This window comes from Monodelphis domestica, chromosome 2 (assembly GCF_027887165.1).
Source record: "Monodelphis domestica isolate mMonDom1 chromosome 2, mMonDom1.pri, whole genome shotgun sequence".
NCBI lineage: Eukaryota > Metazoa > Chordata > Mammalia > Didelphimorphia > Didelphidae > Monodelphis > Monodelphis domestica.
In genome coordinates, this window is record NC_077228.1 from 271,832,777 (window position 1) to 271,847,243 (window position 14,467).

The 14,467-nt window shown below is 45.2% G+C and overlaps 1 protein-coding gene across 4 annotated transcripts in view; it reads right to left on the reverse strand.

The window, feature by feature from the left end:
- Positions 1-2,156: 2,156 nt before the first annotated feature.
- SPDEF (SAM pointed domain containing ETS transcription factor) overlaps positions 2,157-14,467 on the reverse strand; it is a 53,673-nt gene continuing 41,362 nt past the window's right edge. The window contains exons 4-7 of one of the 4 annotated variants that reach the window (XM_007483705.3): positions 8,149-8,346; positions 7,111-7,155; positions 6,841-6,984; positions 2,157-3,337 (exon numbers count right to left, since the gene is read on the reverse strand). In XM_007483705.3, coding sequence (XP_007483767.1) covers positions 3,159-3,337; positions 6,841-6,984; positions 7,111-7,155; positions 8,149-8,346 — 566 coding nt within the window. In that variant the 3' untranslated portion in view covers positions 2,157-3,158. Of the gene's footprint in view, positions 3,338-6,840; positions 6,988-7,110; positions 7,201-8,148; positions 8,347-14,467 lie in introns of all 4 variants that reach the window. The other 3 variants (XM_001369752.4, XM_007483704.3, XM_007483703.3) reach the window with 3 other exon arrangements.

The following is a 14,467-nucleotide window of genomic DNA, read 5'->3' on the forward strand; positions in this document are numbered from 1 at the left end:
TTCATGTATATGAGCTTGGTTTTTGGTGGGCCTGGAAATGAGGGGGTGGAGAAGGTTCTTTTTGAAGAGTTGAGGCATGGGCCCAGGGTTTGGGAGCTCAAATGGAGCAATTGATCTGGGGGCAGGGGAGAGGGGAGGCAGAGAGGGCAGAGCCCAGTTTGCTGACCTAATACAAGCTTCACTTGTAGGTTCTTCTCAGGGTTGCCAAGGGGACCAAGGCTGGAAAACAAGTTTGTGAGATAGTCTCCTGTACCCCTCTGTGTGTCTGGAAGGATATGCTATACCTGCCCCCCCTCCATCCTCACATCTCCCATTCAATTCCTGTTCCTTCCACTTCCTGCAACTCCCACCCACATTCTAATGCCCTCCTCTCTCCAGCCCATTTGATTTTCCTTCCTTTTCCATTGACTCTTCCCTCCCTCAGATCCCTGACAGCTTTTCTACCTCGGTGTTCTCAGCCCTGGGGTCTGAGGAAGGGGGCGAAGGTCAAGGAAAGGGGGAGAATCCCCTAGAACTCCTGTTGGGGGCAGAGACAGGGATGCTATAGATGGGCCCTAGAGGGAATGGGAGTAGACAAAGAAAACCAATTGTGCAAAGAAAGAGTGGAGGAATCAGACAGGACAGGACAGGACAGCAGGGACCTGTATTGGCTGCTAAGATCCCTTCTCAAATGTGTGATTCTGAAATTGGGAGAGGCCAGAGGCAAAGGGGACGGAGACAGAGGCAACCCCTCTGTTGGAGCCATTCTGATGGCACAGAGGATGCCAGCAGTCTGTTTGTTCATCCTCAGAAGTAAACTTTTTCCTTAACAATAAAACTGCCAGGGGGTAGAAAAGGACTATCCAGGAAACTGGGGTTAACCCTCAGTACTCCGAAGCTCACTTTGGCTCCTACTCCATTTCTTAATTTGGACCCAAGGGACTTGGGTTCAGATCTTGGTCTAGTTCAGGCCACTTTGTCAGCTTCTGTAAATCTCAGGATCTCTTTGGGTCTCAATCCCCTCACCTTTATAGTGCAGGAATTGGACTCTGTGGCTTTGGAGGCTCCCAATCGACGATCCTCTGATTCTTTGGGGGCAGAGGAGGAGGGAGCCAGTTTCCCCTAGACAAGCAGGTTGCCATGAGGCTGAGAGTCCCAGACCTTCTCATTAATACTCACAGTTATTTCCACCTGTCACCTCCTCACTCACAAGCACATACTCACACCTTATCAGCTGGCATAAGTACTCCCACCCTCACAAGTCTGCAAATAGACACAGTCACAGAAACACTCCTGATGGGATGTGGAATCTCGAGGTCTGTTCACAAAGGAAATAAACAGCTAATCTCTGTAGGGCTGGGGGTGGGATGCAGGACAATCCCACTGACCTGAGCTCAGCTCTAGCCCCTCTGCAGAGGCTCCGTCAAGAAAGACACATTTACAAGGTGTGACATATATATATATATATATATATATATATATATATATATATATATATATGACACATATATGAGGTGTGATGCCTTTCTGGAGCCAGGAAAAGCCTGGGGAATCATATCTCTTCACTAACCCCCACTCTAGATATTCTTCCAAAGGCTTTCTTTTTTTCTCTTTTTTAAACCATCACCACCCATCTTAGAATTGATACTGTATCTTTGTTCTAAAGCTGAAGAGTTTAAAAGATGAGGCAGTGGGAGTTAAGTGACTTACCCAGGTTCACACAGCTAAGAAGTATCTGAGTCCAAATTTGAACCCAGGACCTCTCATCTCTAGACCTGGCTCTCTATCCACTGAATTACCATACTGCCTCCTCCCAAAGGTTTTCAATGATAAAAGCTTCCTTTGACAAGGGTATGTATTGGGTTTTAGACAGAGAGGCACCTACATTTTTCATAATTGCAGACATTGGTCAGTTGGGTAGGATGTTCGGGCTTGGGGATTCTTAGGATTATGCTGGGGAGGAAAAGTAGGAGAAAAACTGGTCTGACCTCTTCCCCACCCTGATCCTTGGTCTTGGGGAATGATCCCTCTCACCTCACCCCAGATCCTAGCTTTATATCAAACTCCAGAGATTCAAGGGGAACCAGGCTTGGAGCTAAAAAAAGGCAGATTCTCCTTTCAGCCCCCTAGCATGCTCATTTCTATGTCTTTGCATTGGCCCATACACCCCCATTCTCCCAAACTCCTTTCCAAATTCCAACTCATCCTTTAAGCCCCCCTCATCTTCTTCCTCTGAAAAGCCTTCCCTGGCAACTCTCTCCCCCAGCACAGACAATCTACCCCTCCTTGCCTCCCTCCTTTAAATCCTTCTAGCTTGTACTTAGGCACATATTGTCCTGGATTGCCATTTTTTATTTCTGTACACATGTATGTATATGTATATGTGGGCACCTCCCCAATGAGACTGCAACTTCCTTCAACTCAAGGAGGAGCCTTGGATTTCCCTAGCACCCATCCTCCCACCCACCCCCACCCCTACCAAGCCCAAGCACAGACCAGGTTCCCAGTGAACCTTTATGAGATGAATTGTCAATAGAGAGACTGATAACTGGCAGCAAGGAGCCCTGGGAGACTCTTGTTGGGCTGGGGTCCCAGGGAGGTCCTAGGGAATGGGAAGAGCAACAAGGAAGAGCTGGAAGAGTCCTCCCTTGTGAGGTCATTCCAAGGAAGTCTTGGGTCCCAGGGACTCCTGTGCGTTCGTGTGTGTGTGTGTGTGTGTGTGTGTGTGTGTGTGTGTGTGTGTGTGTGTGTGTGTGTGTGTTCTCTCTCCCTCATGGGTAAGTATGGGAGCAGGTGAACATTTTTTGAGGAGAGTCAGGTCAGCAATTTGGTCAGAGAAAGACCCCACCCTCAGAGGGTTCCAGTCCCCAAGGAATATATTTGTGCTTGTTCAAAGAGAAGCCCTCCCCAACACAGGCCCCTTGTACCTTGGACAGGGCTCAGCTCTGAGCTGGGGCAAGGAGCCAATCTAGAGTGGAGCCTTACCAGTCCCCTTAGCCTGAGCGCAGTTCCCAGTGGCTCTGACTCAGGACAGGGGGTTCTGGGTAGAGTAGGCAGAGCCTCAGATGGGGTTGGGGGGGCAAAGCTGAGGGAGAGGTAAGCCAGTGGGATGAGATCAGGGCACCAGTCTTGCTTTGTCCCTCTTCTGGCTCCCAGCCGGTACCCAGAGATGCTCCCAGTCAGACAGGATGCACAAACTGGTAAACCAATCGCTGGGAAATGTCAGGTTTGCGAATGATCCCCTTCTTGTAATACTGGCGGATGGAGCGGCTCAGCTTGTCATAGTTCATGGCCGGGCGATTCTTGCGGATGCCCCACAGCCGGGCTACCTGGGCTGAGTCCTCGATCTTGAAAATGCCTGGAGAATGTTTGTGATGTGAATGTAAGGAATCAGGGTAGGAGACCAGGGTGAAGAACAGAGAGATAAGGAAAGAGAGATGGAGTTCATTTAGATCCGTTTGAGAATTTTGGTTGGGGGAGGTGTTTGGAGAGTCAGACCAAGGTCTTTGCTTTAGACCAAACTACAGAAGGGAAACAAAGGAGGGATCTGATTGGGAGGGGAGGGCAGATATTCTTTCCTCCTAAACCTCCACTGCCCTTAAGCAAATTAAAAGTATCCCCAGTCTCGTAAGTCTATGAGTCCATCTTTGTGCCTTCAGGCAAAACTATATCTGAACCACTAAGGATGGATAACTCCCAGGTTGCCCTTTTCCTTTAAATCCACTTTCTAGGATGGGGCAAAATTGTATATTTTCTCTTGGTTATGCATTTTGGCATTCCTTCAACCTGTTCCACCAAGAAGCTTCTTCTAATGGTTCCCTACAGTTGCTCTTGCTGTAAGCTGAATCTCCGCCATTCTTCAAAGCCAAGTTTGAGTTCTACCTACATCCTTTTCACTACTTGAGTTCATGATGTTGTTGTTCAATCGAGTCTGACTCTATTTGACCCCATGGACATTGTCCATTGGATTTTCTTGGGAAAGACATTGGAGCAGTTTGCCATTTCCTTCTCCAGGGTCCCCCTTTTACAAATGAGGGCCAGTATGCTGAATATTTTGGTGATGACCTGGGAACCCTTGAAAAAAAAAGGAAAAGCACAAAATGGTCCTCAGTTCCATATGGGCCCCTTCCTCTCCTGTAGTGAGTGAGGCTGGCAGAATATTGGGGAAAGGCCTATTTTTAGATTACCTATAACTCTCCTAATTGCTGAATGTGCCATCTTTGTCCAGTAATCACCAGGAGGGATCACTCCTGAAGGAAATTAATCAGAATTTTTGGGAAGAAATTAATTACATCAATCTTCACATGCTCACAATAAAGGTAACTGGAAAATATCAGGAAGTTGCAGCTAATTGGGAGAATGGTGTGTGGGTTCTCCTTGGCAAAATCAAATAGAAGGGTGGCAACTAGATGGGTTAGTGGAATTGAGAGCCAGACAGAGAGACAGGAGGCCCTGGGTTCAAAACTGGCCTCATACACTTCCTAGCTGTATGATCCTGGACAAGTCACTTAACCCCCATTGCCTAGCCCTTATTGCTCTTCTGCCTTAGAACCTATACACAACATTGATTCTAAGATGGCAGGTAAGGGTTATTTGGTTGTTGGTTTTTTTTTAAGATCAAATAGAAGATGAAGCTAATTTTGTCATGTGGGGCAAAGGCAACAAAAACTGGCTTTGTGAGAGACAGGAAGCCAACCCCCTTGCATTGCTAATGTCGAGTATAAGCAAAAAAGATCAACATGAAAATAAAAACATTTTATATATTGATAACATCAGAGGCAGAGAGAGGAAAGAGGTAGAGTAATTATATGACAATATCACTTTTGTTGTTATTGTTGGGCAGCTAGGTAGCACACAGAGAGTGTTGGTCCTGGAGTCAGGAGGACTCATCTTCCCAAGTTCAAATCTAGCCACAGACACTTACTAGCTGTGTAACCTTGGGCAAGTCATTTAACCTTGTTTGCCTCAGCTTCCTCAACTGTAAAATGAGTTGTAGAGAGAAATGATAAACCACTCTAATATCTTTGCCAAGAAAACACAAATAGAGTCACAACTGATGGGATTGAACAATAAAAGACAACTTAACATTTGTTGGCTACAGTGTCATAGTCAGCATAGCGGAGGCTGGTAGAAAATATGTTGGAAAATAAGCTTCAGGATCAAGAAACCAAAAAGGCTGAAAGCTTGCAGCTTACACAAAAAACATATATCATGAATATGTTACTCAAGAAGATGAGTACCAAATAATCCTTCAAAAACTCTGAAAATAGCAATAACTGAACGGACAGAAAATGGATGGTTACTGATGTGTGGGATCATTCACAAAGCAGCTGTCAAAACAGTAACTTGTTAAAGCAAAAACAAAAACTAAAAACTAAATCAGAACTTAAAAAAAGAATAAGAAGCCAAGCAGGAATTATTGTGGTAGCTGGGGAAAAACAACTCTAAAAAGTGAATAGCCATTGACCAGGAAATTTTGAACAGCAGTGTAATATGAAGGTGAAATTCTAACTATGAGGATTTCTGAGAAACATGGGGAGACTTGTATGAACTGATACAGAGTGAAGGAAAGACCAGAAAAAAAATATGCCATGAACACAGCTAGGTGGTACAGCAGATAGGGCATTCAAATCTGGGCTCAGACATTTACTAGCTGTGTGACCCTGGATAAGCCACTTAACCCCCATTGCCTAGCCCTTACTACTCTTCTGCATTGGAACCAATACGTGATATTGGCTCTAAGAAAGGTAAGGATTTAAAAAAATACTTTTTATTATATAGGATGGCTCTCTGGGAGTGGAAGGGGAAGGATACTGGTCATAACTATGTCTTGTAAAATAGAAAATCAAAAAGCTGTATGACCAGTAAAGGAGGTGGAGTGAAGCTAGGCATGCAGGGAGACCAAAGGATAACAGACAGTGAGTGCCCAAGGGCTATGATAGTACCCTTTTGCCCTTATAATAATGAGATCTAGTCAAGAAAATCTCTCTGGTATAATTTATGGTAGAACATGGATAAGTATTACACACAGGATGAGAAGGTGTGAATAGGTTTGTTTTCTTTTTTCCTTGTTGGAAGGAGGATCTTTGCCGAGAACACAGATATAATGAAGTATAAATCAATGTAAATAGAAGTCTCTAGTGGGATCTGTCCTTGGTTCTGTTTTGTTCTTTTTTTATCAGTGATTTGGATAAAGGCACAGACAGATATCATGCTTAGCAAATTTGCAGATGACACATTGTTGAATTAAGTAGCTACAGAATCAGAAAATCCTAAAAAAGATTCCAATAATTCTAAAATATAAGACCAAGTCTTATCAGATGAAATTTAGTGGTGATAAATGCAAAGTCATATCTGGGTCTAAAAAACAATTGCATAAGCTCATGATGGTAGAGGCATGGCTAGGTTTGTGTGAAAAAGATATGGGAGTCTTATTAGATTAGAAACTCGATAGGAGTCAGAATTGTGATATGGAGGCCTAAAATGCTAACATGATCTTAGATTGTATTAAGTGAGGCCAAGTACCAAAAAAAAAAAAGAGAGAGAGAGATGATCAATTCTGCCTGTTTAGAGTCTATGCAGAGTACCCAGTTCTTGGTGCTAAATTTTAGGAAGGAAGGATACTGAGAAGCAGGAGAACTTTCAGAAGAGGAAGACCAGGATAGCTAAGGCTTTGAGAACTTTCCAAAAGCATGGATTGAAGAAACTGAGGATGTCTTCTCGCCCCTTTCCCATCCCTGAAGTCTTATTATCCCCTCCTCTCCTCTAGCCTCTTGTTTAGGGGTCCTACTTGCCTTCAGATTTCCCAATGCCCAACATGGCCCTTGCCACCATTCTTCTTACTGAGAATTCTCCACTCACCTTTCTCCTTATTGAGCCATCGGATGAAGCGGCCATAGCTATGTGGTTTGAGCAGGAGCTCTTTAAGGAACTGCCAGAGATGGATAGGCTGGCCAGAGCAGGAAGAGTCCACTTCATTGTTGTTCCAGGTCTCCTCACTCCCTACTGCTGGAGGAGAGATAGACTACTGAGTCCTGGAGGGCCTAGAAGGACTCCCGGTTTGTCTTGGCTTGTCTGCACCCCCTCCCCTACCCCTTACCTCCCTAAACCCAAGCCTCCCAAGGGTCTCACCACAGACATGCAGAGCTCCTGAAGTTCTCTCTTTCATCCAGGCGGCTGTAGCAGAAGGAAGGGCTTGATGAGAATCACAGAGACACCAGCCTGAGTGTCAGGGAAGAGGAAGGCAGGGACCTTAGAACCCTGTTCCAAGAGCTGGAAGAAACTCAGAGGCCATCAAGTCCAAACCTCTTATTTTACAGATGAGGAAACTGAGGCCAGGAGGTAAAGAAATTTACCCCATTAGAGGTGGGATTGGAACCCAAGTCCTCTGTCTCAGATGCAGCCTTCTTTCTCCTGGACCATACTGAACTGCAGGGCTCAAAGTAAGTGTGTTATTAATGTGGATAGCAATAATAAGATCTTAGGATGCACTAAGAGATGTGGTATCCTGAAAGAAGGAGGTTCAGTTCTAGGGGCTCCATTTTAGGAAGAATATTGGCATGTTGGAGTTTGTCCAGAGGAGGATGACTTAGAATGGTTGTGGGGACTTAAGGGTCAGAAGTACATGGCAGGATATAAGACAGGACAGGAGTTAGTGCTGAGGATGGGGATAGAGATGGAATTAGGACTGGGAAAGGGACCCCAAGTAGGGCTGGATCAGAGGATCACAAAATTAGAACTGGAAAGGACCAATCCAACTCTTCTCTCCCATTTTGCATATGAGGAAATCAAGTTAAATGGTTTGCCCAGAATCAATGCAGCTAATAACTAACTGAGGTAGGATTTGAACCTGATCCTTGTGACTGCAAGCTCAATGTCTTCTATCCACCATATCAGGGAATGGGGATGACACAGGAGATGGGTTTGGGGGGCAAGATCAAAGGACTTGTCTCTTTTCCCTAGAAGAGAGTAAATGACTTCCCACCTGGAGCCCAGATATATCTTCTTGGTATGTTCTGTTCCAGGATAAGGGTCAACATAGGGTAGAATGTCACCGTGGTTAGCAGTGGCCAGTGAGGAAGAGCAGTAGAGTGCCTAGAACCCTTGCCCCTTGGGTTTGCTATAGCCCAGCCTTTGTCCCACTGTCCTTCACCCCCTGCCCATGCCTACCTGATTTCCAGATATCCAAGTGGGCATGCAGAATATCACCACATAGGGGGGAGCGTTGGCGGAACTGCTCTTCTGACATAGCACACAGCTCCTTGCCCCCCAGCTCTTGGAAGGCTTTGCCCACTGGAGGCAGCCGGTACTGGTGCTCCGTCCAAAGCAGCCACTTCTGCACATTTCCAGGATTCCAGTCATTGGGGTCTGTTGGGGGGAAAAGTTCTACTCTCAGTTCCTGAGACTACAATGCCTCTGCTTGGGGAAGGGTACTGAGGCTTCTCTACACCTTTTCCCTTCCTTGTTCCCCAACATCTATTTTTCCTTTTCACAGGACACAGGTATGCCTTATCTCCCCAACCAGACCCCTAAAGGCAGGGGTGCATTTTTATTTATTTTTTGCCTTTTTTAATGCATTTTTATTTATTTATTTTCAAGTCCTCACCTTCTGTCTTAGAATCAATACTAAGTATCAGTTCCAAGGCATAAGAGCCCTAAGGGCTAGGAAATTAAGGTTAAGTGAGCTAAGAAGTGCCTGAGGCTAGATTTGAACCCAGTATCTCCTGTCTCCAGGCCTGGCTCTCTATCCACTGAACCACCTAGCCATCCCAGGGCACACATTTTTAATCTTCCTTGTATCTTTCTCAGTGCCCATAATGAGCACATAATGAGTGAACAATGGAAAACCTCTGGAATCCTTTCCAATTCTATGAAGTACTTATTGACATTCATGCTATGATTTGAAGGATCCCTTCAAAGATAGCTCCCTTGCCCCTAAGAAAGATATCTTCCCCCAAAGGCTACCAGAGCACATGCAATTCAAGCACCAAAGATTTATTCTTCTGGGTGTTGAAGGTTTTTTCAGCTTTTCCCTGTTTAAAATTCTCAAGAATAAATTTAAAATCTTACACAGATTCAAAAATCAATTTCAATCAAAATCAAAAAGTATAAAATAGCTATGTAGCAGCAGTTCAAGGGTGGGGAAAGATCTGGGGTTTTGAAGAAAATCCAGTGTAAGGCATGGCACGGGGAAGTCAAAAATGACTTGAGCCTCAGGCTTCATTAAGAGAAATCTTGTTCAGAACAACTCTATTTCATCCTGATCAGACAATGTTTGGAGTCAATTCTGGATGCTCATTTGATATTGACTCAATGGAGAGTGTCCATGGAAACCTGGATGGGCCTGGAGACTTAAGGAGAGATGGGATTGGGGTTGTGATTTTATTGATAATATAATTTCTTCTACCTTCTCTGAAATTTAGAGACTTGCCCAGAGCCCTTCAGCCATTATTATGCAACAAAGGCAGGTCTTGATTCCACAACTCTCTGATTCTGAAGGCCAGCTTTCTGTCCACTAGACCACACTGTTCCTGGATGCCATAGATGCAAATTGAAAACTTATGAAGGACTCAGGTAACACAATGCTGATTGCATCCTACTAAAATCTCAGCTTTAGATGACTCCCATCTGCCTTTGCTCCTACACATCTGCTGCTTTACATAAGAGAAGAAAACCACACAATTACTCTGATTGGGTCCACTACAAATTTATGTTTTTTTGTGATTTAGCCATTTTCAATCATGTCTGACTTTCTGACTGCTTTTGAAGTTTTCTTGAAAAAAAAATACTAGAATGGTTTGCCATTTCCTTCTCTAGCTCATGTTATATATGAGAAAACTGAGGCCAACAGGGTGATGGGACTTGCCCAGGGTCAGACAGCTAGGAAGTATCTGAGGCCACATTTGAACTCAGATTGTTCTGACTCGAGACCCAGAGTTCCTTCCAGTGCACCACTTAGCTGCCCAATCCTACAACTCCTTTATCCATTCACTATTCCACTCTCCAAGGAAACTCTTCCAAACTTTTTCATCTCTCCTTAAACTTCACATGGTTTTCCCTCCCCATACTCTCTCAAGTGAGAACTTTGTCTTATATTTCCTTTTTTTTAACCATTACCTTCTTTTTTATAATTGATACTTAAGTATTGGGTCCAAGGCAGAAAAATAGAAAGGGTTAAGTGATTTGTTCAGAATCACACAGCTAGGAAGTGTCTGAGGTCAAATTTGAACCCAGGACCTCTCATCTCTAGACCTGGCTCTCTATCCACCAAGCCACTCAGCTCTCCCCCTTGCCATATATTTCACAGGAAAAAACCCAGGGTTCATTCACTGTGAGTTTCCTCTTTTCTCTTCTTCCTCACCTCATATCTAGCCCCTCCTTCATCTCTATCTCACAGAAACAGGTGGTCTTACTCCTTACCCAAGCTAACCCTTCTATCTGCACAACAGACCCCATTCCATACCCTCTTCTCCAGCAGGTTGTCTCCTTCTGTCATCTCCATTTATCTTCAGTCTCTTCCAGTCTACTGGCTTCTTCCCAACAGCCTATGAATAGGTTCGTGTCTTCCCTTATTCTCCAAAAACCCTTACCAGATCCTTCCATCCCTGCTCTCATCCTCTGTCTTCTCCCCTCTGTGCTCAGCCCTTGAGAAGACCATGTCCAACAGGAGCCTCTACTTTCTCTACTCTTATTCCTTAGTCCCTTGCAGCCTGGTATCTGACCTATGGTTCCCCTGAAACTATTTTCTTCAGAGTTAGCAATGCTTTTTCCCAATCTTCATTCTTCTTGACCTCTCCGGCACCTTCTGCTGCCCACCCTCTTCTGGATATTCTCTTCTCTCTGGGTTCTCTCGTGGTTTTCATCCTACCTATCCAGCCTACTCCCTCTCAGTCTCCTTAGCTGGGTCTTCCTCCAGGACACCCTCTAAGTGTAGGTGTCCCTCAAGGCTCTGTTCTGGGTCCTCTTCTCTTCTCCCTCCACACTACTTCACTTGGCCATCACATCAGCTCCCATAGATTTAATGGCCATCTCAGTGCTGATGATTCTCAGGTCTACCTTGTTGCTCCAATTTCTCTATCATCCCCCAATTTCACATTTCCACTGGCCTTTTAGATATCTTGAGCTGGAGGTCCAATAGACATCTTAAACTCAATATTTCCAAAGCAGAACTCAATTTCTTTCCCCCTTCCTAACTTCCCTACTACTTTTTTTTTAATCCTTACCTTCTTTTTCATAATACAATGTATTGGTACTAAGGCAGAGGAGACATCCAATGGGAGTTAAGGGACTTGCCCAGGGTCACACAGTTAGGTAGTATCTGAAGCCAAATTTGAACCCAGGACCTCTTGCCTTTAGACATGTCTCTTAGCCCACTGATCCACTAGCTGCTCCTTAAATGCTAGTTATTATTAGCTTTTTTTTTCCTTTCAAAGATAGTTTATTTTCCCAATTACATGCAATAATAATTTTCAACATGCATTTTCCAAAATTATAAGACCCAAACTCTCTCCCTCCCTCCTTTCTCTCTCCCCACTCGGAGATGGTAAGCAATTTGATCTGGGTTACACATATGCAAAACACACTTCCATATTGTTTTAAAAAAAGATTCATATAAAACCCAATCCCCAAAATAAAACCATAAATACACTGATTAAAAGATAATGTATTATTCACATTTTAAAAACCTTAACCTTTCATCTTAGAATCAAAACCATGTATTGGTTCCAAGGCAGAAGAGGGGTAAGGGCTAGGCAATGGGGGATAAGGGACTTTCCCAGGGTCACACAGCTAGGAAGTGTCTGAGGTCACTTTTGAACCCATGACCTTCTGGCTCTAGGCCTGGCTCTCTATCCACTGAGCCATCATCCCTATTACCATTGAGGGCAATACCATTCTTCCAAATCCTCACGCTGGATGAAACCTAAGGGTCATCCTCAGCTCCTTTCTGCCTCTTACCACTCATATTCTAAATGTCACCTTTGCAACATCTCAAATAAATGCCCCCTTGTCTCCTGTGACACTGTCACCTGGATGATGGCCCTCACCCCCTCACACCTGGACTACTGCACCAGCCTGATGGTGAGTCTGTCTGCTTCAAATCTTTCCCCATTCCATCTATCCTCCATTTAGATTTTCCTAAAGCTCAGATCTAACAATGTTGCCCCCTACTCAATAAACTCCAGTGGCTCCCTATCACCTCCAGGATCAAACATCAAATCCTCCATTTGGCATTCAAAGTCCTTCAGTTTCCTCATCTGCAAAATGAACCTGAGAGGGAAATGGCAAACTGCTCCAGTATCTTGGCCAAGAAAACCCCAAATAGGGTCATGAAGAGTCTGAAGTGACTGAACAACAATAACAAACAGATGCTGATGACTGTGGTTATGAGAAAATAAAATGTCGGTTTGCAAAGGACAAGATCGTTTGGCCCAATCCTTCCATTTTATGCATGAGGAAACTGGTTAAGATCTGAACCTTGCACCTCCAAGATCATTGATCTTTTTCCCTTAGCCATACCACCCAACAACTCTTCAATGCCTGCAAGCAAAGCTGAGCTACAGGATAGTATAATTATATTAAAGGAAACCAGCCAGCGGACCAAGGGGTCTGGCAGGAGGTCTTCAGTGGGAAGGAGCTTGGCTAGGCTCTCTTCTGGCCCAGGGACTCGTGTCTACCTCATAGAGAAGACTATTGGCCTCGAATAATAGCAGTCATAATAATAGCTGACATTCATCCAGCACCTGTATGTGCCAGATACGTGCCAATATTCTCTCCTCTGATCCTCCCAACAGCGTTGGAAGGGAGGTGCTTTTATCATTCCTGGGGCAGTGGCTAGAGGGCTGGGTCTAAAATCAGAAAGATTCATCTTCTTGAGTCCAAATCAAGGGAAACTAGGGAAGTCACTTACCCTCTCATGAGCAGAGAGGGAAATAGAAAACCACTCCAGTAGCCTTGCCCTGACAACCCCAGATGGGGTAATGAAGAGTTGGACACGACTAAACAACAGTTATTATCCCCATTTTAGAAATGAGGAAACTGAGGTTAAGTGACTTGCCCAGGGTCACACAGCTAGTAAGTGTTTGAGGCCAAATTGGAACTCGGATGTTCCTGACTCCTCAATTTATTCAGCCTTTCTGAACCTCAACTCCTTGATCTGTAAGATGAAGATCACACCCTGCACCTGACCCGGAAAGAGAGTAGCTGAGATCACTGGCCTGAGAGCAAGATTAAACATTTTGGCTTTCTATAGAAATATCAGTGTTAACTGCTTGATCCCATGGGTCGAGGGGGATGTGATTGGGGATGTAGACTCTAAATGAACATCCTAGTGCAAACACCAACACGGAAGTAGGTTCTGATCAAGGACACAAGTAATAACCAGTGAAATTGTGTGTTGGCTAAGGGAAGGGGTGGGGGCAGGAAAGGGAGAAATAGAATATGATTCTTGTAACCAAGGAATAATGTTCTAAATTGACTAAATAAAATTTAAAAAAAGAAAAGAAATATCAGCGTTACAGATATAATACTGGATTTGGAGCTAAAGGACCCCGAGTTTGAATCCTGCCTCTGCTGTTTTTAATATCTCTATCACTTGAGACCTCTGTCCTTAACTTCTGTTTGCCTCTGTTTCCTCATCTGTAAAATGAAGGTGCTAGACAAGATGTTCTCTCCCTGCCTCCAGCAGTCTACAGTTTCTGTTATTACAACATAAAAGGGCAGGTGGGAAAGGAGGGGAGCAGAAAAATAAACAGTCTGTTTCACAGTTGTGCCTGGGGCTAACCTAGTTCTGCTGCAATCCCCCTCTCCCTCCTTCGGTCTCTGACTCAAAATAGGCACCCGGGAGGAGAGCCGGCCTGACCCTGGCATGGAGCCGGCGAGGTCTGGGCATCTCCTCAGAGGGTCCTTTGCCTCCCTTGGCAGCCGCTCATTCTGCTTCTCCTTCAGGGGCTGTCTTGGGCATGGACAGATTTCAGCAGATACACAGAAGAACTCCCCCAGCACCACCACTCGGAGCTATCTGACAGTGGAAGGGGCTGCCCAGGCAGGACGGAGATTCCGGCTCCCGGAGTTCATCACACAGAGCCCGGAGGAACTTGTGCCAGGGATGTTAGCGAAGGGAACAGGTTGGACCAGATCCCCACCGAGTTCTCTTCCAGCTCTGAGGTCCTGTGATTTAGAGGCAGGGAAGGGGGAGAAAGATCTCTGGCCCTTCCTGGGGATCTTTTCCCCTCTCTTCTCCACCCTGCCTGTGCGGTTGGCAGGGAGGGGTGGGCAGGGGGGCAGGGGCAGCAGGAACACAATGGGCTCTCCTAATGAACACCCTGGTCCCAGGGGCCCAGTGCCCAGGCTCTGATGACCTGCCCTGGCTGCCCCTGCTTAATCAGACCATTTTCTTGCCCGTGTCAAAGCAATTTGTTCCTGTCTCCATTGTTCAGAGAACAGAGGCACCTCCCTGGGAGCACCTGGGGTGGGGAGGTGGGGAGGGTGG